At 36.4% G+C, this 27,645-nt stretch overlaps 1 protein-coding gene across 2 annotated transcripts in view; it reads left to right on the forward strand.

The window, feature by feature from the left end:
* LOC141396382 (uncharacterized) overlaps positions 1-27,645 on the forward strand; it is an 84,882-nt gene that overhangs the window by 12,746 nt on the left and 44,491 nt on the right. The window contains exon 3 of one of the 2 annotated variants that reach the window (XM_073971808.1): positions 1,131-2,766. In XM_073971808.1, coding sequence (XP_073827909.1) covers positions 1,271-2,766 — 1,496 coding nt within the window. In that variant the 5' untranslated portion in view covers positions 1,131-1,270. The remainder of the gene's footprint in view (positions 1-1,130; positions 2,767-27,645) is intronic. The other variant, XM_073971809.1, reaches the window with a different exon arrangement.

Consider the following 27,645-nt stretch of genomic DNA (forward strand, 5'->3'; position numbering starts at 1 on the left):
ACCAGTTAAAATAACCACGCCATGTGATAGGTATTTCTATAAGCTTCCAAACGACACCCACTTTGTAATAATAGGTTTAGTAGAACCGGGTCTGACCCGGTTTTTGAATCTGTACTTTCGGGTCAAATAACCGGATCCGCCCCAAAGGAAATTATAAATTTCCGTAATCAGCTCAATATACCCTCCCTCTGACATTATAATTGCTGCAAAAATCAAAGACTAAATTGTTTATACTGCTGTTTAATTTTCAAATAATTACATTATGCTTTTACGTCTTTTGGCATTTCTTGAATAGGATCGCTATTTTTAAACGTAGAACTTTGAAATTTTGCCAGAGCATGTATTTTAGCTTTATGTATCAGATTCCTTCCAAAAAAACGAATTTTGATTTTCATGTAGGTTACGTCTTCCTACTTCTTCCGTCTTCTTTATTGTAACGATATATAAAAGGATTCACCCATAGACCTTTTGTATATTTATATATGGTATTTTACTTACAAATTGCGGTTAGATTTTTTGCAGTTTTAAAGACACATGTATTTTATATACATTTATATATTCATGAGTTAGGAGAAATTGATTTTGCCATGATTAATTCCTCCGATCAATCGGATGGATGAATGCATCCTTTCTATCACAAACTGAACAGGTTTTTGGTTTCTTCATCTGGCGACGTCAAAGAAGCCTTGTGCATGTCAAAATATTTAAATCTGGTTACGCTCACTGATTTTTTTTTTTTTTTTTTTTGACGTGAACTCATTATCCTATGTCACCTCATGTAAACCGACCTTACCGATCATTGAACCATTGATATTCTCCTTCTAATTTTGTAATAAAATCCCCTAAATTATCCTACGTGCCAAATAATATATGACACTAAAAAAGTTTCAACGTTTTAAGAGCCAGATTCCACCTTATTTCCACATTACATTTGTGTTTCCATTCTAATACTTCTTACATATTTTTTTAATCGAAATAAATTTAAAACAAATAGAATAACGAATATGATTTAATTTACATTACAAAGTGATGAGGAAAGAAAATTATTTGAACGCCGTCTACAAACTACAAAACACAAACGACGTGATTAAAAATAGAAAAATAGATAGATATTCCAATCTAATCCAAAGCCATTTCAACTCACCTTCCAAATAGAATGAAATCGGTTATACGAAGTAGTTAATTATTTTTCCTGGTATACGATTTTATAAATAAAACCGCCAACATTACGGAAAGAATTGTAATTAAACTCTCGAAAAAGAGATACGAAATGTCCAAGTCGAACGCCGATTTTAGTGCGTTCGACTTTAATGAGAGCTCTGATAATTCTGATGGGGAAACGCGTGGACCGTTTGTGAGACGGACTACTGCTGCTGCAAACAGTAGCAATAGTAACAATAAAAACAGCATAACAAACAAAAACAGCAACAATAATAATAATAACAACAACAAAAGCTCAGGACATAACAACAATCAGCATAACAATGTCAAGCCCACCACCAATAATACCAGAAGCAACAACAACAAGCCTAGCAATAAAAACAATAATTCCAGTCAAATGTCCAGTAGCGCTTCCAACAGCAGTGCTTCAAGCAGTGAAGATGAGGGTGAAGAGCCTAATGAGGATGATGATGACGATAATATTTCATCAACAGTGGAACAGCAACGTCAACATAACCAGCAACAAAGCCAACAGCAGCAACAACAGAAACAACTGCACGAGGCTCTCACCAATGGAACACAACGCATCACAGAACCTCCTGATGATGAGGACAACAATAGCAACAGTAGTGCCAGTAGTACCAGCTCTAGTGACAGCAGTACCAACGATACTCGCGGTAATGCAAATGGAACGGCACTTGGTGCCAATGGCAGCAATGCTCAACAGTCACATAACTCAGAGGCCTTGTTAATGGCCGCCATAGGTGCCAGCAGTGTTCCGCAAAACAAGTCACCAACGCCTGTAACACAAACGCCGGGAGTAGAGGCATCAGCATCAGCACCACCACCCACAGCATCTTCACCATCATCTGTGTCACCATCGGGGCAACAACATTCAAATGGTTTACCAGATTCTTCGGCAGCCACCGCTAATATTGATGGCAATGCTCGAGATGGTAGTTGTGTCGGTGGCAGTGGTTTAGCCTCCGGCCTGACAAACGAATCGAACAACTCATCGCACTACCAAAACAATTGTAATGTGAACAGCTTACTTGATTCGGCCCTGGCTGCAGCCACCAACAATCATAGCCAGAATAATGGTCACTCCAATGCGAGCAACAGCAATTGCAATGAATTGATACGCAGCAATAGCAGTGCCAGTTTAAGTAATGCCAGTCATGTTGGCCTAAATACCGCCATTAGCGGAGTGAGCCAAGGCGGAGGTGGTGTTGGTAGTGGGGGCGTGGGAGGTGGTAGTATTGGTGCTGGTCTAAGTCTTAGTGGCATTGGTGGAGGATCAAATAGTGGAGCTGGTGGCATTGGTAGTCTTGGTGGTGGCGGTGGCGCTGGATCAGTTGGTGGAGGCGGCAGCCTTTGTGGTGCCCCTACATCGTTGGGTGGTGGTGGTGGTGCCTCCAATTTCCCCATGTCAGCAGCCGACCGCAAGAAATATCGCCATCAGAACTTCAGTAAAAACATCTACATTGGCACAAAAAATGCTGAGAAATGGGAATACATGCGAACGAGACTTCAATTTAAAAACGATGTGGAATTTGTGGCATATCTTCTCAACTTGGCCAATAATGATACGGAACGTTTGGCAAAGTAAGTACACAAGAGAAAATTCATTTATTATTTTTTTTATATAAATTTAAGCTTAGATGTATTGGTTTTTTAACGTTTTAAACAAAGATTAAGGTAATCGGCATGACTATCATTATTTGCTTACGTGATTCTAAAGTTATTCAAACCCATTCGAATATAATGATTCAGATATCCATTAAAAAAATCATTTAAACGTTTCAAAGCCGTGAACAACGCCATATAGTAGAAACCCTGAGCTTCATATCGCATCGGGATGCTTGATACTGAACTAGGATATTCAATATAGCAGTGAATGCTGCCCGAGGGAACTTCTTACTGCTTCTGTAATGAGAAGAAAGAACCTAACCTGGAGAGGTTTGAAGTATTACAGGGCCTGTCAGCAGACGAGGCTGCCATAGGTTAAGATATCCCAGACCACTGCCGTATACAGCCGGACTGAGACCCCAGCTTTTACATATAGAGTTCTTACAGGTATAAATTACAGTTAGGCCACTCTTGTGGCGCTTCTCAGTTGTCCTTTTCCATCCAGATCCACCCCAGGTATCTCGCCTTTGTAGAAAGAGAAAGAGAGTTTGAGATCTCCTACCAGAATATGTTAATGGGAATCACGGAGAAAACTTGTGAGACCTTTGACTTGACTGTCAACTGTCCTTACTGTGTGGAGTTCTGAAATAATTCGAATTACAAATGAAAAATTCAAATTCGAATTCCAAATGAAATTCTCAAATTACAAATTAAATAATTCGAATTTCAATTGGAATTCTCAAATTACAAGTGAAATGCTTGGAATTATAACTGAAATTATTCGAATTGCATGTGAAAATGGTGTATATTGGGAGCCACCGTGGTGCAATGGTAAGGTAAGCACGTACGCATTGCATTCTAAAGGTCTGCGATTAAATCCCCAACCAAAACATTAACATTTTCGGCGGTGGCAAACCCCTCAGTGTAATGTTGGCTTACAAACTTCTGTACAAGTGTTATCGTATGCAGGAAGTAGGTAAGTAGTACCGCCCATCGTTTAGCCCAGAAACCTTATATTTTATGCAAATAAGGTTCCCGAACCAAAGCGATGTCTACTTCGGATCTTGTAAGGGGCAAAAGAAGATCAGTAGGCGCCGCTGCACCAAGCAATGTCAATGCTCCCTACAATTCTTACTACGACTGCGAAAAGCGCAACCCATTCCAATCCAGCCCAAAGTACAGCTCTCACTTACATGCCTTAATATAGTTTGCGCTCGTACTATCATATTGTGAACTTCAGCACCGTAGCAAATAGGTAAGTAGTATCGCCCATCGTTTAGCCCAGAAACCTTATCTTTTATGCAAATAAGGTTCCCGAAACAAAGCGATGTCTACTTCGGATCTTGTAAGGGAGAAAAGGGGATCAGTAGGCGCCGCTGCATCAAGCAAAGGCAATGCTGCCTAAAATTCTTACTACGACTGCGAAAAGCGCAACCCATTCCAATGCAGCCCGAAGTATAGCTCTCACTTACATGCCTTAATATAATTTGCGCTCGTACTATCATATTGTGAACTTCAGCACCGTACCGCCCATATCACGGGGGAGTTGCTTACTTTCCAACTTTCGGTCTGGAAGACTCTGTTTTATTTCCGGATCAGTTTCATAACAGGATTTCCTTATTGAGGTTGTTTTACCAAAGTTTTATCGTTCTTAGGGCTTAATCAATGGTTCACTGCCCATTTTTTAAGAATCCTTTTTAGACAATTTGGAATTGATTTACCTATGTCCGTCCGTCTGTCTGTCGGTTTGCCTGGCTGGAGCGCATGATAACTCTAGAATGAATCAGCCGATTCGGTCAAAAATTTGGTCTACATAATAATTTATTTAAACTTAGTTCAAGTTCATATCGGTGCAATCTTTCGGGTTCCTTCCTCACAAAAATTCAAAATTTGTCGCTACAATGATGTACACGGTAACTCTCGAAGGTCGTAACAGATTTGGTCCATACAAGTTCGAACATGGGCCATATAGGATCACTCCTTCGAGTACTTTCCACACAAAATTTGGGAAAAGTGCAGTTTAAGAGCTGCCCTCAAATCTCTGGGATTTTTTGTTGTATCAACTTGTATTCGCTTCCCCCACAACGAAGGTACAAATTGTTTTTCAGAGGCAAGTCCATACTTCCTGAGAAAATGGCCCGAAAGCTGTAAAAACTCCTATGGCACCATGTGTACTGGCTGGAGCGCACGATAACTCTCGAACGGATCAGCCGTTTTAGTCAAAAATTTAGCCACAAAAATTCAAAAATGTTCGCTTAAATTGTACGCACGATAAATCTCAAAGACAGTAACCGAAACAACCCCCATACAAATATATATTTGTCGGTAACTTTATACGTCCGAAAAGGGCTGAAAAAATTATACGGGAAAAGATTTCGGTTGCGTAGCTGGTATTCAATTCGGTATTGTCAGTAAACGGAAGTTTCAATTCACACAGGCTGAGGATATATCGCTGTCGGCAAAGTCGAAAAATCAAAGCTCGATAGCATAGCTTGGTTTCTTAATTACAGTATTGCAGTTACTGTATTACAATAACTTCAGTATCGAAGCATTGCCAGAGAAGCCACAGCCGATATGTCTGATGAGCTGCCTAATTAACAGCGAAACCGGTCACATAATTTGGTGGTTGTGTGGGTTCGAATCTGTAGTAGAAGATAGTGAGGTAGATATCGTTTACATATTGAAGAGAATGAAAAATTGAAAACTTGTAATATTTTTTTGTATCATAATCACCCATTAAAACGACACACTCGATTTTGTGTGGGTATTGCACTATTTTCCCAAAGCACGACTTTGAAAACCCCAATAGTCACCCAATAGTCTCTGCCTAGTGTTACTAAGCACTGGACAGCGACATAGCAGATGCTGAATCGTCTCTAACTCTCCCTCATCATCACAAAGCCTACAGAAGTCAACGCCGGTACCATCCCACTTGCAAGACAGTGTCCCGTGATTACACCTATCGCGATTCTGATCTCGGACTTACTAAGCAAGAGTAGGGATAGATTTCTGCGTGCCGATATAACCGGCCAAATAAGTTTGGCCACCCGACACTTCTGTTCCTCATACCAAGCTCGACCGGATAAATCCGAGTAGAACTTTACGGGCTCCCCAATGAAGTGCTACAACGGCGACCACACACAACATTCTGTCTGATTGTTTTCAGATTGTGAGCATGTTCGATCCAGTTCGTCAGCGATTTCATTTCCCCCAATGTTGCAATGTCCGGGTACCCAGCAAAAGACAACTGAGTTTTGAATGTTGCCAAGTAAACGTCAACACTTGTGAACAATTTCCGATTTTATTGTGCAGGATTTAAGAGCTGTTAGCGCAGCCTGGCTGTTAACAAACAGAACTACTTGCCTATCCGCACAAACTAAACCGCTGCCGATCAACTCATGGGCCTTCACTATTGCAAAGATTTCCGCTTGAAAAACTCTACAGTTGTTATTCAATTTATATGAAAATCCAATACCAAGCTCCTCACAGTATATTCCTGATCCGGTGCACCCCTCCATTTTTGAGCCATCAGTATAGATGACCAATTTATCCGAAATGGGTTCACCACGCGTCCATTCACCTCTCTCTGATAGGTAGATTTCCGTCATATTAAAGTCTAACACTGGCGCAATATAGTCGCTAACTTTAGAACCGACCTGTTGACCGGTCGCTTGTAAAATTCTTGCGTGTTCTACTTATGAAGATCGCCATGCCTGAATCTCATTTAGTCTTATAGCACTTCAGGTGGCCTGCAATTAAACCACCGCATCCAGAGGATGGAGATTTAGGATTGTTAAAACTTAATTAATGGCCTATTTCGCTAAAAGTTTATTGGTGTACTTAAGTCCCGGTCTCACACTAAGAATAATTTCACTGACATTTTGACATGAAACTAAAGTAAGATGTAAAATAAAACGGACTGTTTGTTTCATACGAATATTGCAACAAAGCAACATGGACGACCACATGAAACCGTGTACACTAGTTTCTTGAAATTATGTGTTTTTCCCAAAAAAAACGCAAAATTTCATGTCAAAATTTCAATAATAGCGCACTTAAAACCATAGTTTGTGGTCTATACAGTACAAGATTCTCAGGTTGTCATCTACTATGAGGTGTGATTTATCAAATATTCGCACATGTCTCCATCTACATTCATTTAAAAGAAAAAGGCTCTCCTCCACTACAAAGCAATTTCTAATTTTAAGAAATATTTCACATTCAATCCAATTTTTGACACTTCCAAAAAATACAAAAGGAACCTCTATTGTTTTTGTTTATTTAACGCACAGAAGAAACCTAACTAATGAATCCAATTGAAAAACAATAGGCATACGCCATTCTCATGCCCAACCATAGTCATATATAAAACGTGTAAGGATTTTTTTCTCCGAATTAAAAACAAAATCAAAAAAGAAAAAATCATAAAATACCAAAATAAAGTCACTCACTCATGCGTTTGTTTGGTTGGTGATGTAGAGTATGGGTTCACATGATACGGATCATTGCCGCCGACACACAGCTTTTCGTTGCACTTTATTTGGTTCTTCTTCACAGGCATTGTAAATTACATGCTCCCATGACGATAGAGAACGATAGCAATGGCGACGTTAATAATGATGTTGACAATGACGCTGGCAATAGCAACGATAGGCTAAAGAAACAGTGCAAACATTGCTACATAGATCATGGAGTAATTAGGGTATAAAATTCTGAATTGGTTAAGCATTCGCTGGTTTTAGACTGAAATAGAAAAACAGCCATAGGTCTGAAGTTTTTAACTATTTTTTTGAATGAATTACCTTCCTTTATGGAATCCAAACGGTTCAGAAACGTCTCTACCTAAAATTGTGGTAATAGATACCGCCCGACTTTAGGTATTTTACAAATTTTAGCTGAATTCCCTGACCGAATTAAAAGTAATTTGATATTTAAGGCTACGAAGCTTTTGCTCGTCATATGTACCAGATCAATGTCGGGCGGGGGCGACTGTATGATACACTACACCACCACGATTTTTATATAATTTTGCGAAATTATTTCTAGACCAGATTCTGTTACATTTTCCATACTGTCGAAATCGCATATAACGTCATACGCTTATAACGACGAAATCCAAAATCTCGAATTTCTGCCCTTTATATCCCACACCAATAAATACCGTTTGTAACGACATCGTTTATATACACCCGAAAACATGTCATTTTGGCACATTTTTGGATTTTCCTATCTGTTAAAACGGCGAAACATACGAAGAAGAAACATTTTGCTCTTCTTTTTGTTGGATTTTTCAAACTCAAACAAGCGGCCAGGAATATGTACTCGTAAAATTCGAAGATGGGGTTGAACTACTGAATTACGACCAACAACCTATAACTGATTTATAACAAACAAGTTCGAGTCAGGGTTTCAACAATGATTCGATTCCGACTCCGAGGATAATTTCCTATATCACTCAAAGTGAATAAAATATACAAAAGTTTTTAATATTCTTTTCCTATACGTTTGTTCGAATTTAATACTCAACTACAATGTTTGCCCGGTATCTTACAGCGAAAAGTTGCTTACAAATTAAAAAGTTGCTTACAAATTAAAAAGTTTCATTCATTCATTTGATAAATTTAAAAATGTTTTGCCCGGATTCGAGTTATTTTTATACCCATAATATGGAGGGTATACATAATTAAAATTGTCATTCCGTTTGTAACACATCGATATATTCATCGGAGACCCTATCTTCTATATACATATATAAAATAGAAATTTGTTTGTACGTTTGTTTGTTTGTGCCTCATATACTCAAAAACCGCTAAACCGATCTTCCTGAAATTTTTAGGGTATACTGCTACATCGCCTGGAATGAAAATAGGCTATATCATTGTTTTAAATTCAGCGTTGATCTGGAGATATAGCATCAAAACCGGAGGTACCTCCAAAAAATTTAGATTTAGAACTGTTACAGATACAATCTCCAAATTTGGTATATGTGACGGAATTTGATGTAGGAAGGTTCAGATTTGGATATAACTCCCATTTACATATATTTTCGGCCGACTTCCTTATTTTATGCACCAAACACGCTATGTATGTCAAATTTCAATGCAATTTGGAATGTGTGACGGAATTTTCTTCTAGACATAAATGTGCCAAATTATATCGAAATCGGTTTTGATTTGAATATAGCTCCCATATATATTTTCGGCCGATTTCCTGTATTTGATGCACCGAACACGCTATATATGTCCAATTTCGCTGAATTTTGATATGTGTGACGGAATTTAGTCTAGACATAAATGTGCCAAATTATATCAAAATCGGTTCAGATTTGAATATAGCTCCCATATATATTTTCGGCCGATTTCCTGTATTTGATGCACCAAACACGCTATATATGTCCAATTTTGCTGAATTTTGAAATGTGTGACGAAATTTAGTCCAGACATATACATATGTGCCAAATTATATCGAAATCGGTTCAGATTTGCATAAAGGCCCCATATATATTTTCGGCCGATTTCCTGTATTTGATGCACCAAACAAGCTATATATGGCCAATTACGCTGAATTTTGTGATGTGTGACGGAATTTAGTGTAGACATAAATGTGCCAAATTATATTGAAATCGGTTCAGATTTGAATAAAGCTCCCATATATATTTTCGACCAATTTGAGGTATTTGATGCACCAAACATCGGGAGTACCGTTCTATGACTAATTTAAATTTAGAATGTGTTAAGGAATTTGTTCCAGAAATAAATGTGCCAAATTATATCGAAATCGGTTAAGATTTGAATATAGCTCTCATATACATTTTCGGACGATTTCCTGTATTTTATGCACCAAAAACGCTATGTATGAATGTATGTTAAATTTCAATGAAATTTGAAATGTGAAACGGGATTTGGTCTAAAAGGAAATGTGCCAAATTATATTGAGATCGGTTCATATCGGAATATGGCTCTCATATATATTTTCGGTCGATTTCATATTTTTGATACTCATGTCCAATTTCAATGAAATTTTGAAGAAACTCAGAAGTCAGTAGAAGTCATAATTATATACAGAAGTACATATAGTTGGGAAGGAATAGACCAAGTCTACAGCTATTAAATATGATATATTTTAGAGACTTCTTAAGAATACTTTTTATTATGATATATCTAAATCATTATTTGAGTAAAAATTATAAATAAAATGGGAGTTACACTGTGCGACACGAAAAAAATTAACCACATTCTGACACCGCAGCGTGATAGAAGACGAAAAATAAGAAGACACGTGTATCGGCGTTTTTTCCTGTTACTTCGAATTTCGCGGTTATGGACACCCAAAGAACTGAGGCCTTGAAATCAAAAAGGACCATTTTGTCAGGCTCATATCTTCTAAACCGCTAAGAATTTTGGTTTACTCGTGGAGGCAAAGTTGTAGCTCTCATCTTAAAGAATAATAATTGTGAAGACATAAAATCCATTCAACCTTATCTTCAAGGTCAAAATCGTTAAGGTCAAGTTTCCTTTATAATTTTTTCTCAGATGTTGGCCTACAGATATCAAACCGATCAAAATTGAATCAAACAACCAACTACAAAAATGTACTTTAGATCTCAATAAACAACTTTCTAGAACATACGAACCCTGTAGAGATGGTTCTTAAAGGTCAAAATAGCAAAACAAATGCAATTTTTATTTTCTTTTTTCGGTTTCTGCTCCATAGAAATTAAACCATTCAAAATTCAAGGAAACATTCAACCACAATAATGTAGCAAATATATCAGTATAAAACTTTGTGGAACATCAGATCCCACTACGAACTGTTCTTAAAGGTCAAAATAGCAAAAAACTTTAGAAAAATTCGATTTTTATACTTTTTTCTCCGATTCTGGTCCATAGATACCGAACCGTTTAAAATTCAAGAATACAAGCAACTACAAAAATGTACCTAAGATTTCAGTTAACAATTTCCTAGAACATATGAACATTCTAGGAACGGTCCTTCATGTTCAAAATTAAGAACAGTTCGTAGTGGGATCTGATGTTCCACAAAGTTGTATACTGATATATTTGCTACATTATTGTGGTTGAATGTTTCCTTGAATTTTGAATGGTTTAATTTCTATGGAGCAGAAACCGAAAAAAGAAAATAAAAATTGAATTTGTTTTGCTATTTTGACATTTAAGAGCCATTTCTACAGGGTTCGTATGTTCTAGAAAGTCGTTTATTGAGATCTAAAGTACATTTTTGTAGTTGGTTGTTTGATTCAATTTTGATCGGTTTGATATCTGTAGGCCAACATCTGAGAAAAAATTATAAAGGAAACTTGACCTTAACGATTTTGACCTTGAAGATAAGGTTGAATGGATTTTATGTCTTCACAATTATTATTCTTTAAGATGAGAGCTACAACTTTGCCTCCACGAGTAAACCAAAATTCTTAGCGGTTTAGAAGATATGAGCCTGACAAAATGGTCCTTTTTGACATCAAGGCCTCAGGTCTTTGGGGGCCCATAACCGCAAAATTCGAAGTAACAGGAAAAAACGCCGATACACGTGTCTTCTTATTTTACGTCTTCTATCACGCTGCGGTGTCAGAATGTGGTTAATTTTCCATGACACAAAAAATTACACACTGTGTTATCCTAAGAGTAATTAAAGATATCACAATATGTTAATATGTATATGACCAGAAAAAAATAAGTTCCCTGTATATATAAAAGAAATTAAAACTATCCTCAAACTTAAGGTTTTCAAACCTGGTTCTATTCTTAAATTAATTCAGTCAGGTAAATCTAAATCCAATCTGTAGAAATAAAGAGAAATTAATAGTGTAAGATTATAAGGCTTTCATAGGAGTGTTACCCACTGAAACATACAAAAATACCATAGTAGCACCATGACAGCCATGATGGACTCTCCTATATTTATACGTTAAAATATAAAAAAAGTTAATATAATTCTAGCATCCCACTATATTTTATTTTAGTCGGAGTAGCGAAGCGCACCGGGTTTAGCTAGTAAAGTATATATTCTTGATCGATACAACCATGTCCGGCTTTCCGTCCGTCTGTTGAAATCAAGATACAGCTCGCAATTTTTAAAATAAAGCTTTGTAATTTGGTATAGAAGTTTCTATAACTCCTAGGATGTTTGGTGCACGTTTTGATATAGTCACCATAGAACGGAACCACCCAATTTTTGGTATTTTGAAGGCTTTAGCTTCATTATCACACCGAATTGGCTGAAATTACTCAGTTTTCGTTGAGGGTAAAAAACTTTTCCCCAGAATTTTGTCGGTATAGGCCTACGCATTCATATAGCAGGAAGGTTGTGGCCTCAATAGTCCATCGAAATGGCTGAAATTTGGTATTTAATCTTCATTTTGGGTATAAAAAAACTTTCCATATAAAACTTGTTGGTACAGGTGTACGCCTTCATATAGCCCGATAGAACGGCACATCCCAGTTTTCGGTATTTTGAAGTTTGTGGCCTCAAAATTGCACCGAAATGGCTGAAATTTGGTATTCAGTCTTTGTTGGGTTGTGGCCTAAATATTCCTCCGAAATGGGTGAAATTTGGTATTTAGTCTCCATTTAGGGTATAAAACTTTCCATATGAATTTTGTCGGTTTAGGCCCACGTCTATATATAGCCCCCATAAAACGGTACCTCCCGATTTGCGGTATTTTGAAGATTGTGGCCTCAATATTCCACCGAATTGGCTGACATTTTTTATTAAGTCTTCGTTGGTGGTATAAAACTTTCCCACAGAAGGTGTGTACAGGTCCACGCCTTAATATGGCCACCATAGAACGGTACCTCCCGATTTTCGGTATATTCCATTTATGGCCGCAATAATCCATCCAAATGGCTGAAATTTGGTATTTAGACTTCGTTGGGGGGTATTCAACTTTAGTCTTCGTTGGGGGCGCAAAACTTTCCACCTGGAATTTGTAGGTCCACGCCTTCATATTGCCCCCATAGAAGTGTACCTCCCGATTTTCCGTATTTTGATGGTTGTGGCTTTATTATTCCACCGAAATGGCTGAAATTTGGTATTTAATCTTTATTGGGGGTATTCGACTTCCCATCTTAACATGTCGGTATAGTCCACGCCTTTCACCTTTTTTAACTTTTTATTTAAACAAAAGTCAACATATTTGTCCCCAAAAATCACAATATAGTACAATGTCACCACATTTTACTAATATCGTTTAAAACGATTATCGTTTATAGGTTCCGAACTGACCGACGTTTTAAACGATTTCGACTGTATTTTGTTATGAAAATATTGCTAAAGACAATAAAGTAACTAAAATCGTGAGGTACAGTGATATGGGGTTATGCCAAAATGTGGACATATCCACAGTAGGTTTAAGATTTGTAGACCTTTTTCTCAAAAATGATTTCCTGCAGCGTAAATGAATGAACTTTTGGCTATTAATGACTAAACTAACGTTTATTCTTTTTAAGTATTAAGTAGTATTAAGTATTAAGTACGTTACGTACAAAGCACTATGAAAAAAATTAAAACAAATACTATGAAACGAACCAATTTTTTTCTCAAACAAATATTTCCTGTTACACGATTGAGTGACCTTCTGCCTATTGTTGACTATAATAACTTTTATTACATTTAAATATTGAAAAGGGTCCCGCACAAACCACTTTTAATAGATATGATATATGAAATAAAATGAAATTTGGTTATGTCGTGTGGCCCCAAAGCTTATTTTCAGTTATATATCTGCTTTTAGCGACTTTAAAAGTTTGTCAAAAAAAAGCTAATTAGAAAATTTTCAAATGACTTTTTTTATCAATGGGTCCTAGTGGCCAACACTCTAACAAAAATATTTTAGTCATAGGTCCAAGTTTTCGCGTGGTTATCATATAACCAATCAACCTGAATTGAAGTATTTTATTGTTACCAACACGTTATTCAATCGAACAATAATCAGGTACCAGGAGTTCTTATCAGGGATGCCAAGTTGGTGGTTTTCCCGCTACTTATGGCGATTTTTGACGTATAAAAATCGCTACAAACCTATGGTACGTATGTGATACGTAGCGACTTTTACCTCGGAACAGTTGACATCCCTGGTTCTTATTGCATAGTAAAAATTGTCAGAATTGGTCCATGATTTGGTATACTCCTATACGATTTTTATCTCGATTTATTTCGGCAGATGTTAACCAAATATTCTAAGCTAATGCGGTTCAATAATGAACTTAGAGTTCAGATATCGATCAGTGATATCGATCCACTTTTGACCACAGCCTCCATATAGGGTTACCATCCCTTTTTCGGTACTTTATAAGATTTAATCGCCTTTTTCTGCGGAATTATCTCTAGTAACGTATTTTTGGTTCTCAGTGCGGGGAAAAGTAAAGTAAGTAAGTAAGTGATGTAGGGACCATATCAAAATTTTCCGACCACTGGCAACCTTAAAGTTGAAATTACAGCTAATTGAATTAGTAAAATTAGTGGTAAAAACCTAAAAAGAAACACCCGATGGTACCATTATATGGGACAGTACCAAAATTCAGCTGTGCGAACGGAGATATACCCTCAGCCTCTGACCAAAAACAAAAGCAAACACTATGATTATGCCGTATATGATTTTGTATCACGAGTTTGCTTCAAAATAAGTGGAATATGTAGGTACAGTAATGTGGGGCTATACCAACAAATCACTGACATATGTATATCAAAATATTTTTTATTGAGCAAACTTCTGTTTCTTAGAGAACTCGAAACAGTGAGTTACGTTAAACTAATTTTGGAAGAAAGTTTTGAAAAAGTTTGAGAGTTTTCTTTCGCACTAGCCACTTTGTATGTGTCGGCAGCGTTTTTTGGGATCTTTTTGTCCATTATCTCAGGAAGTATGGACTTACTCTGGAAAAAATTTTACCGTTGTAAAGAGCGTCTCTGCGACAACCCACTGAAAATTGTTCAAAACTATCCGCGAGGTGCTCTTAAACATAACTTTTTCCGAATTTTGTGTGGGACGTACCCGAAGGAGTGGACCGATATAGTCCATATTCCAAATTTATACATGACTGGATGAAATAATACGAAGTGCAAACTTTGGACCAATCAGAAACTTCCTGCCAGACTTGTAATGCGGAATTGCCATTTTAGCTGGTGCCGTCAGGTACCGTCAAAAAATGGTACCGGCGTAAAGAGAATAAATCAAATCTAAATCACTCCAAATTGTCTGAAACGAATATCGTCCAAACATACTTGGGGTCTAAACCATTATATCGATGAGTCACATTTTTGATGGTATCAAAGTGTTTATAGCCTCTTCAGCCTAAAGGCTGAGGCTATAATTTAGCATTTAGGGTTCAAAGGGGTCACAAAACTTGCCTACCCAATTTCGTTACGGAAATTATTTCATAAAAGTTCAGGGTGGAAGGTATAACAAGCTCGGCCCGACCCAACTTAACACTTTTTACTTGTTTTTGTCCATTCTTAACAAATATGCATATTATTTGACCATCACCAAAATTAATAGGCCTCTCTACACCCACCTTAGATCGTGACGATATAATCAACATACGATCTGTGGCGTCATTTAGATGAACAAACGATCGCCTCAGTTCATTCAGACATTCATTTTGGTATATAACGGTACATTTGGATATAAAGGGTCTACGATGATTACACTGCCCAACAAAATTGAAGAAGTTGAATGTTTAACTGAAATCGCCGAGTTATTTTCAAATCCGGTCTCGGGTTTTCTCTATCAGCTCTTGTTGTTGAGATATAGCTCAAAATTGTTTTCTACGAGTTTTATTTTCGTATACAAACAAATATTTTTGGGGTTTTCGACACTAATATATCAAGGACATACAACATGGACTCGATAAAAAAAAGTTTTTAAAATAATTATGGTGAATCAAAAAATATAGAAAACATACGACGGACCTTGTAAAAATTGCCATACCGGATATACCAACGAGATGTAAATTTATTGATATTTTCATATAAAGACTTATGTGGTAATGATATCACTGGTAAATTAGCAGACTTCGTGACGATTTTTAGGTTATGGCCGAATCATGGGCGCTATGAACTTTATATCATATATTTGAATACTGGACTATATAGTAGACACCCTAAGCATATCCGGTATGCCATATGAAGATCCCATGACTTCCCCCGATGACGTAATTTCAGCTTAAAGTACTCAAAATATAAAAATTTTTACGAGGTCCATCGTATGTTTTCTATATTTTCTTTGATGTATATTCACCGTCATTATTTCGTGTTGGCCAGTGTTATTTTTATGTTTTACAAAGTTTTGAGACAAAACCATCATTATGATCGTTCTATGTTTATAGCTACATATAAAGATATGGTCCTGGAAAATGGTAAAAATTAACAAAGGATGCCATTGAATATTATAATTAAGAAAGAGCTTCATCCAAATAATGGTTTTTCGATTGTCATTTAAGTCTGGTTGGAGCGCACAATCACCCTCGAACGGAGTAACGCAGGCCTCCGATTTGCAGTGGTTAGCCACACCACCTGAAAGGCCGAAGTTGGTTCGCAGGCCAGATAGCATCAAATTTTTAACAGTGGCAAAAATACCACTCCGCGTAATCTGGACAACATTTCTATTTCAGCATGCCGTTCGAATAGCAACCCAAATTTTTAATACCTGACATGGTTCAAATATGGTTATAACGGTACTTTTTACTCGCTTTATGAAAAAATATCAAAATATGGCTGCTGTAATTCACCTTTTCAATTTCTCCTCTTAAAAGAATTGTTGTTATTGGTACCTAGCGGCGGCATTTCGAGATCTCTATGGACAGGAAATACGCCTATTCAAATTTATTGGCAAAGGACCGCATTTATTAGGAACGTAATAAATTGTCAAGATAACGATTTTTTCGTAATGTCATAATATGAGATAAGGTTGGATTTTTTAACTTCGGCTGGAGTTTTCATAAAAAAGTTTTCTCTACTCAAAAAAAATGGGAAATTCCAAATTACAGTCGGTTTTTATCATTTCCCGTGGGTAATTTCATTCAAATGAAAAAAAGTTTAAAGAAACAGGTATTTATGGGCGGAAAGACGACACTCTCAGATATCTTTCTACGAAAATATCACCCGACCTTACCGGGCATCATCTTGTGGAAACGCTACTGCAATTTATTCTACTTACCGAACAACAAAGAAACGTTTATCCATAATAGTTTTCGAGAAACGGCTATGAATGGAGATAAACTCCAGGAAATAGCAGTACAAAGTACGTTAAGAAAAATGTATATTAGAAATATGTTTGGATCCAAACAAATATATATTTGGGACTAGTTGCAAACAAATATATGTTCGGATCCAAACATATGTTTGGGTCCAAACACATATATTTTTGCAACCTTTTGTAAAATATCTCAATTTTAATTGTTTGGGTACCAACTTATCGCTCATTTACTCAAAGAGTGGCATAAGTCAAAAAATGCGTTTTCTGAGTTAGAAATTTCTATTTTTTCTACGACTTCCACTTTATCTTGTGTCAAATTTTCATGCTGATATCTCTAAAACTCGACGAGTTACAGCTCATTTACTGTGAGTTTCGCATAATTCAACACAAAGGTTTTTTGGGTTTATGAAGCACTAAAACACTTCAAATCATGCTTGATCTTGCACAGAGATGTAACACTGATATCTGGCTAGTTGTTTACAAAATATGGTTCAAGTAGTTATTTTAGTTTTTGTTTAATAATCTTTTTTAGGTTGGGAAGTCAAATTTCAGTCGTCAACTTAAAACGCGTTTTTCTCGAAACTGCATTTTTCGAGATGTGTCACTCTTTGAGTAAATGAGCGATATTTCTACCCTACACCACTATATGGGGAGGGTATTATAAGTTGCTTTTGGCCAACAATTTTGCAACGCATGTGTGTCCGTCCGTCTGTCAGTCTGTCCATCTAAACTTTGTAATCACGCTGCATGTCGCAATTTTGATCGGATCGTCACGAAATTTTGAGGGTTAATGGGGGTCCATAGAGGAAGAAGCCTATTGATTTTGGTGATGGTCGGATAATATTCAGGGGTCGGAATGGGCAAAAGCGGATGTGGACAAAAATTGAAAGTTTTATTCTTATGCGAATATGTCCGTTTTCCAATTTATGGAATTTGATTTCAATGACAGATATTTCTGCTTCTGTTGGACATATTCCAAAAAGAGAGCTTGAGAATGATTCTAAACCATCTGAGCATTAAATAAATACAAAATGTGGCATTGATGGTAAAATATCAGAGTTAGTGCCTTTTGCAATACATTACAATTTTAATATTTTGAAATTTTTACTTTAATGACAACTACCGGTGCTTCTATTTGGTGTATTAAAGACATTTAAATTGCTAATCAAGAAGACCAGCAAAGCTTTCAACCAGTACCAAGTAGATATCGACAGTAGTCAAATATGAAATTAAATATTAATTATTTTGGTTCAGTTCGCCTTAAGTGGTTAGTTATAGAAGCCAGATAGGCGAAAACTTTAGTATCTCCCTAAAAGAAATGTTGACGAGTAAAAAGCTTATGCACAGGGGTGGTGGTGTGGGGTATTACATAGTCGGCCCCGTCCCGACTATAGCCTTTGCTCACTTATTTAAGGGTTATTAGGTTAATGTCTTAGTTAAGTTAATGTTTACCGCCTTCTTGATTCAGGGATCCCATGACCACAGACATTTACATCAAGAAACTCTGCGATTGATTCTATGATTCGTAGATACAATCACATGCTGCCTGTGCGTGTTCGGTAGAACTCAGCTATGCTGTCCCCGAAGGATGATGATCAGCTTACAATACAATCTAGATGCTACCGTGGTACAATGGGTAATATGTCCGCCTTGCACGATTCCCAGGCCTGGCAACATTAAAAATTTCCAATGGTGACAAAAAACTGACAAAATCTCAGTGACTATGTTCCATAAAATGCAATGTACATGGGAGATGATTACATCATATTGAAGTCAGTACTCGCATTTAATCCGTGGACTCGACCCCTTGTATTATATTAACTCAGACTCACTAGGATATATAATTGGCTTCCTATGAAACAAACTTGCAATGTGTTCCACTTGAATGTGTAGATCAGTGCCTCCTACTCCAAGAACCACTGTTTAAATAAATAACCGTAACATTGGATTACATTAAGGTGTTCGATATGCCGTTCGGAAATGATACGAACGGAAATGTATCTTACTGATATAATGGTTACAGACCAAACATATGCAAGGACTACGCTGGCTGGTACATACGAGAATTCTCGAACTGAGTCAGGACCTGAAGTCCTTCGCAAGTGTTTGTGTAAAGTCAATCTTAGGTATTTTGTTTTCTTAAATAACCACCCGCCCTCCTTTCTTTTTTCCAAAATAAACTACGATTCGCACGACAAATACAACCTCTCACCACTACAACATATATTAATGTTTTATGTCAAGTGTTTTCAGCCATGTCAACAAATGTCTTTGACAGAATTATGTCTTTGTCAATCTCACACAGTGCGGGCCACTGTGCGTCGATACAACACAACTGATGATGTTGATGTTGCCATGTTAGCGGAAGCGGAAATAAAAACACAAACGTAACGAACGAACAAAAAGAAATTCGCAAAACGAAAAAAAAACAACGAAATCAGCAAATAAACAACTACCACGGCAATAACAACAACAGCAGGAGCAACAAAAGTAAACGTTCTTTATGCCACTTTCAACATGCAGGATATAGTATGCCGCACATAAAAACACATTACAGTTTTTATATACATATGTACATACAGATATACCAAGAAAACCTTGCACATACAGTGGACAAATTAAATTGCTGCAAAACGCAAAAAATAGTTCACAATTTTATATCAAACACCTTTTTATTCTTATAAATAATATTATAAGATTTGTATGGCCTGTTTCTCTAAGATGATTCCAAATCGAAATCGAGTCACAAGGAGCCACAATGAGTACATTCGGTAAACATTTCAAAACAGTCCTCGAACAGCCCTTAAATTACATTTAAACGAAAATGTTGTACTTTTGTGAAGGAGGTACACGAATGTGTTGTCCGGTATAGAGTCTATACTATAGACCCTCATGAAACTTAATTAATCATTTTAGTTGGTACCGACAGGAGTCATTTTAGTTGCGGATGTCGTTAAACAGCACTTTTGCGAAAAATTATAAAATTTTGTGTGGGAGGTACCTTATCTATTTCTTGACGAAATATTGCAATGTGCTAAGTTTGGGTTATTTCGGAAATTAATGCACAATTTTATCGAATAATGTTAGTGCAGTAGCATAACAATCATCTCCTACCTACATAAATCCCGCAACGGCCGCTTCTATCTATGCGATTGCCCGAGGAAACATAACCTCGACTAGAGGCTGTCACACCAGCAACTTCATGTTCGTGTCCGTCTGTATTTTTATACCCTACACCACTATGTGGGGAGGGTATTATAAGTTGGTTTTGGCCAAAAAGTTTGTAACGCATCGAAATAATGGTCGTAGACCCATACTTATACATACCAAAATTAATGTCTCGACGAGCTGAGTCGATCTGGCTATGTGTGTCCGTCCGTCTGTCCGTCTGTCCATCTAAACCTTGTAATCACGCTACAGGTCGCAATTTTGATCGGATCGTCACGAAATTTTGGATGTTGATGGGGGAGGGGAAGAAGCCTATTGATTTTTGTGATGGTCGGAAAATATTTAGGGGTCGGAATGGCCAAAAAACTTATGTGGATAAAAAGACAACGTTTTTTTCCAAAGCGAATATCTCAGCTTCTACACGGGGTATACCAAAAGCAAAACCTGACAATAAAAGTAGAAAATATCACCTTTCTAATGATGTAAAGTAGGTTCTCGTAGGTGATCAAAAAACGAATATATCGCAATAGCCGCTAATAGAACCCAACTTTTTATTTTTGCGATTTTAATTATAATAAAGAATATCACAGCTCTGGTTGGGGACTTTCCAAAAGCAAAGCCTGGCTATGAATGTAGAAGATCCCATCTTTACAATGATGTAAACTAGGTCGGCGTAGGTGACCAAATAACGGAGATATCGCAATAGTCGGTAATACATCCCATTTTTCCACTTTTTTGAAAATCACGCTACAGGTCGCAATTTTGATCGGATCGTCACGAAATTTTGAGGGTTAATGGGGGTCACACAGATGAAAAAGCCTATTGATTTTGGTGATGGTCGGATAATATTTAGGGGTCGTAATGGGCAAAAAACATATTTGGAGAAAAAGACAACGTTTTTTCCTAAGCGAATATCTCAACTTCAATATGGGGTATACCAAAAGCAGAACCTGGCCATGAAAGTAGAAAATATCGCCTTTCTAATAATGTAAAGTAAGTTCTCGTAGGTGATCAAACAACGAATATATCGCAATAGCCGCTAATAGAACCCAACTTTTTATTTTTGCGATTTTAATAATAATGACGAATATCACAGCTTCGGCTGGAGATCTTCCAAAAACAAAGTCCGAATATGAAAGTAGAAAATCCCACCTTTACAGTGATGCATAGTAGGTTGCCGTTGGTGGCCACATAACGGAGATATCACCATAGTCGGCAATACATAAATTTTTTAATTTTTTTGTAATCACGCTACAGGTCGCAGTTTTGATCGGATCGTCACGAAATTTTGGGGGCTAATGGGGATCCTACAGAGAAAGAAGCCTATTGATTTTGGTGATGGTCGGATAATATTCAGGGGTCGGAATGGGCAAAAAACTTATTTGGAGAAAAATTCAACGTTTTATTTCAAAGCGAATATCTCCGCTTCTGAAAGGTTATATCAAAAGCAAAACCTGCTAATGAAAGTAGAAAATATCGCCTTCGCAACGATGTTACGTAGGTTGTCGTAGGTGGTCAAACAACGAAGATATTGCAATAGCCGCTAATAGAACACAACTTTTCATTTTTCCGATTTTAATAATAATGACGAATATCACAGCTTTGGTTCGGGACCTTCCAAAAGCAAACTCTGACAATGAAAGTAAAAATCTTATCATTACAATGATGTAAAGCAGGTTGGCGTAGGTATTCCAATAACGGAGATATCGCAATAATCGGTAATACATCCCATTTTTCCACTTTTTTGGAAATCACGCTACAGGTCGCAATTTTAATTGGATCGTCGCGAAATTTTTGTTGTTATTGGGGGTCCCACAGAGGAAAAAACCTTTTGATTTTTGATAATGGTCGGATATTATTCAGGGGTCGGAATGTGAAAAAAAATATTTGGAAAAAGACCAACGTTTTATTTCAAAGTTAATATCTCCCTTCTGTAGGAGGTATATCGAAAGCAAAACCTGACAAGGAAAGTAGAAAATATCACCTTTACAACGATGTGAAGTAGGTTGTCATAGGTGGTCAAACAACAGAGATATAGCAATAGTCGGTAATGCATCCCTTTTTCCATTTTTGTGCAATCACACTACGAAATTTTGATTGATCCTCACGAAATGTTGGGGGTTAATGGGGGTCTAACAGAGAAATAAGCCTATTGATGGTTGGCATACATCCAACTTTTCCATTTTTTATTTGGGTTGTACTGTCGATGCACTTAAGTGCGTTTCAAAAAAACTGACCTGTGTTAATGAAGACATTCAGAGCAAAGGCGCTAAGCTATCCCAATTTTTATATTTTGAATTTTATTAGTCAAAAGCTTATGAACAGGGGTAGTGGTGTAGGGTATCACATAGTCGGCCCCGACCCGACTATAGCCTTGGCTCACTTGTTATTTTTTATTTCTGTACAATCCGGAGTTCCGCAGGGAAGCCATCTAGGGCCTGTCTTATTCACGTTATTCATAAACGATTTACCAAGTGTTATAAATCATTCAAATATTTTAATGTATGCAGATGATGTCAACATTTATTATTCGTTTAATAATTCTACAAGCCACACTTTCCTACAATCTGACTTAAACAGATTTTATGAATGGTGTCAAACTAATTTATTAGAATTAAACTTACTGAAATGCAAACATATGTCATACTATAGGCTAAAAAAGATAAACACAACTTATTACCTACATGATCGTAAAGTTCAATACGTACAGTCTTTTAACGATTTGGGAATACATCTAGATCACCGATTGGATTTTAGAGAGCATATCTCTTTAATTACTAACAAAGCTTATAAAACGTTGGGATTTATTAAGCGATATAGCAAGGAATTCGCCGAGCCTTTAGTAACAAAGCAATTATATATATATCGTTTGTACGTTGTACTTTAGAGTACGGATCGATTATATGGGACCCACCCTATATCATTCATTCAAATGCAATTGAATCAGTACAGAAGAAATTCCTTCTATTTTGCCTCAAAGGTCAAGGTTGGAATCCACAATCTCTACCTTCCTACGAAGATAGACTGAGCATAATTAAATTACCTACACTAAAGAGTCGCCGTGTTATGCTGAATGTAACATTCCTTTTAAATATTCTACAAGGAAAAATAATTTCGGATTTTATCTTAAACGAAATCTTTATAAATGTCCCTTTCAGACCATCACGAAGCTACCAGCTATTGCAAATAAATTATTATAGATCAAACTATGCAAATAACGACCCGCTACGTCGAATTTTTGTTGATTTTAATAAATTGTACGATCTTTTCGATATTTCTGATAATCGCAATACTGTAAAAAGAAAAATTATATTACATTTAAATACCTAATGAAACATATATTTGTTGTAAATATTTAGTTGTAACTTAGTCTGTAAGGATTATATAATCTATAGACTTAATAAAAAAAAATGGGTCTAATTTCAGTGATGAACTCTCGGAAACTTATATCTGCTACTCGAACTTCGGACGGATTGGGCAGGTCTCAAAAGCGTTGGTTGATGAATTCTCCGAATTCACGGTTTCCCATGGTTATAAAATTGGGTGGTCTATTGATGGATATGAGTATAGGGAAATGGTCCGACCTAAGGCAAAGGACGGTTTACCAATTCACGTCATTTGTCAGATGGATATGTCTAGCGATCTATGGCAATCTCATCTAATACTAGTGGGCCGTCCTCTTTATGGGTGAAACATTTGGAGCTATCTGTCTAATTGATCAGCCAGCACCATGCCTCTCTGGTAAATTTTCTAGGAAGTCATGAAGGAAGTCACGATGCGCACTCCAAATATGCGTTACTAGAGTCAAGCTAAAGTGAGATAAGTCTGTACTGGACAGGCTGGTGCAACAGGATTGTAAGACCACCGCCTCTTCCTCCTTGTACGATCCAACCACAGTGCCTTGTATCCATCACAACTCCAAAGAGTGCAGGTGTTTTTCCTCTTCGTTTTTTAAATCGCCGAACCATTTCCGTATCAAAGAATCCAAAATCTCATTGCTCTTTCCACGAAGACATCAACGCTCGGAGTTATCAACTGCGGCTGGAACTGCTGTTGGGTAGATTGCAGGGAGTTTCATAATCTGAGGACGAGGACGTCTCACTGTGGGTCAATTTGGCGCAGCAAATGCAATCCCCATTGCTATACTGCCTTAGGAAGGTCAGGCCTGAACAATTCATGAAATGTTTAGGAATCTCACCGACACATACCTATGTTGGTTTTAAACGTCGTGGCTGTGGCAAATCTGGAGAGGTGCGCGGATTATTTTAGCCGACAACTTATTGAGCACCCCAATAGCGACCAGACGAAGAGAAGTTTTTTTACTTAGTTTGAGATCTTTTCCAGTCGATGAGAAAACACCACGGTTTACGATGGGTGACGTTTCAGATGTTATCCTAGGCGCAAAATTGTAATGAGCGCTTGAAACTGGCGATGCTAAAGAAGCAGGATGAACCAAAAGTCGAGTATCTCAGCAAAGTTTTCAGTTTATAGTTAACCATGGTATTAGTTCCGGAAACCTTGACAATGGGCTATCCCAATAAGGGATTATTAACATGAGTTCCGGAAGTATCATTGTACCACATCAGTATTGCAAGCAATTTTCACACATATTAGCCGAGATCTCAACCAGGACAGGCCGTGTCACAGAACACTGATGGTAGCATTGGACCTGAGTAATACATTTGGTACGGTTAGTCATGCTAAGCTAGTCGATTATGTCGAAAGTACTTTGTTTTAAACGTTGGGTAACCAACAATATGTGTGGTCGGCACTGATATGTGGAATTCAGAAACAAGAAGTCTCGAAAGTACAGAAAAAATTACCCTGAGTTTTTGACGATTATTTTTTGTTTTCTAATTGAAAAAATGGTCCTCAACTCTGAGTATTTTTTTCTATATAAAAAATTGGTCCTCAACATCTAAGTTTCTTTTTCAAGAAAATAACTTGTTCTCAATTTCGGAGGATTTTTTTTCCATAAGAAAATTGGTCCTCAGAGTCTGATCATTCTTTCTATAAAAATTGTTGGTCTTCAGCTTCTGAGGATACTTTTTCTATAGAAAAAATTGGTCCCCAGCTTCAAAGGCTTTTTCTTTAGAAAAAAATTGGTCATCAGCATCAAAGGATATTTTCTATAAAAAATTGGTCTTCAGCTTCACAGGATTTTTTATAGGAAAAAATTGATACTATGCTTCTGAGGATATTTTTATAGAAAATATTGGTCTTTAGCTTCTGAGGATATTTTTTCTATAAGAAAGAAAGAAATCCTCAGAATCTCAGGACCAATATCATCAGAAGCTGAGGACCAATAGCTTCTGATGATATTGGTCCTGAGATTCTGAGGATTTTTTCCAATAGAAAAACGTTTGTCCTCAGCTTCTGAGATTTTGTTCTTTTATAGACAAAAATTAGCCCTCAGCTTCTGAAGATTTTGCTCTATAGAAAAAAATTGGTCCTCAACTTTAGAGGATTTTCTTCTGAAGAAAAAAATGGTCCTCAGCTTCCGGGGATTTTTTTCTATGGGAAAAAAATGGTCCTCAGTTTCAAAGAATTTTTTTCTATAGAACAAATTGGTCCTCAGTTTCAAAGGATTTTTTCATTGAAAAAAAAAAACATTTCTTCTCAATTACAGAGGATTTTTTCTATAGAAAAATTGGTCTTCAGCTTCTATTTTTTCCCCATAGAAAAAAATTGGTCTCAAATTTTTTTACAGAAAAATTAGTCCTCTCCATCAGACGATTTTTTTCTATAGAAAAAAAATGTACTCAGCTTCTGAGTATTTCTTTCTATTGGACAAACATGTACTCAGCTTTTGAGGAAATTTCTTTCTATAGAAAAAATTATTCCTCAGCTATAAAGGATTTTAAAAATGGTCCTTTTTCTATAAAAAAATAGGTCCTCAGATTCTGATTATTCTGATTCTATAGAAAAAACTGGTCCTCAGCTTTTGAGGATATTTCTTTCTATAGAAGAAAAATTGGTCATCAACTACGGAGGATTTTTTTTCTAAAGGAAAAAATGGTCCTCAGATATAGAGAATTTTTTCTATAGAAAAATTGGTTCTTTGGTTCTGAGGATGTTTTTTTTTTGTAGAAAAAATTGGTCCTCATCATCTGAGGATATTTTTTCTATAGAAAAAATTGGTTCTCAGGTTCTTTGAAAATTTCTTTCCATAGAAAAAAGTTGGTCCTCGGATATAGAAGATTTTTTTCTATAGAAAAAAATCTGAGGATATTTTTTATAGAAAAAAATGGTCCTCAGATATATAGATTTTTTTTCTGTAGTTTTCTGGTCCTCAGGTTCTGGGGATATTTTTTTCTATAGAAAAAAATTGGTACTCAGCTTCGGAGGATATTTTTTCTATAGAAAAAAATTGGTCCTCAGCTTCTGTGGAAATTTCTTTCCACAGAAAAAATTTTTCCTCAGATATAGAGGATTTTTCTATAGAAAAAGTTGGTCCTTTGGTTCTGAGGATATTTTTTCTATATAAAAAAATTGGTTCTCAGATTCTGAGGATATGTTTTCTATAGAAAAAAATTGGTCCTCAGCTTCTGAGGATATTTTTTTCTATAGAAAAAAATTGGTCCTCAGCTTCTGAGGATATTTTTTTCTATAGAAAAAAATTGGTCCTCAGCTTCTGAGGATATTTTTTTCTATAGAAAAAAATTGGTCCTCAGCTTCTGAGGATATTTTTTTCTATAGAAAAAAATTGGTCCTCAGCTTCTGAGGATATTTTTTTCTATAGAAAAAAATTGGTCCTCAGCTTCTGAGGATATTTTTTTCTATAGAAAAAAATTGGTCCTCAGCTTCTGAGGATATTTTTTTCTATAGAAAAAAATTGGTCCTCAGCTTCTGAGGATATTTTTTTCTATAGAAAAAAATTGGTCCTCAGCTTCTGAGGATATTTTTTTCTATAGAAAAAAATTGGTCCTCAGCTTCTGAGGATATTTTTTTCTATAGAAAAAAATTGGTCCTCAGCTTCTGAGGATATTTTTTTCTATAGAAAAAAATTGGTCCTCAGCTTCTGAGGATATTTTTTTCTATAGAAAAAAATTGGTCCTCAGCTTCTGAGGATATTTTTTTCTATAGAAAAAAATTGGTCCTCAGCTTCTGAGGATATTTTTTTCTATAGAAAAAAATTGGTCCTCAGCTTCTGAGGATATTTTTTCTATAGAAAAAAATTGGTCCTCAGCTTCTGAGGATATTTTTTTCTATAGAAAAAAATTGGTCCTCAGCTTCTGAGGATATTTTTTTCTATAGAAAAAAATTGGTCCTCTGCTTCTGAGGATATTTTTTTCTATAGAAAAAAATTGGTCCTCAGCTTCTGAGGATATTTTTTTCTATAGAAAAAAATTGGTCCTTTGCTTCTGAGGATATTTTTTTCTATAGGAAAAAAATGGTCCTCAGCTTCTGAGGATATTTTTTTTCTATAGACATCTGTTCAGCATGCAATAACGATCCGAATGATACGTTGCACCTGT

The sequence above is a fragment of the Musca autumnalis genome, unplaced genomic scaffold, assembly GCF_047663935.1.
Source record: "Musca autumnalis isolate F117 unplaced genomic scaffold, ASM4766393v1 scaffold_3, whole genome shotgun sequence".
Classification (NCBI taxonomy): Eukaryota; Metazoa; Arthropoda; class Insecta; order Diptera; family Muscidae; genus Musca; species Musca autumnalis.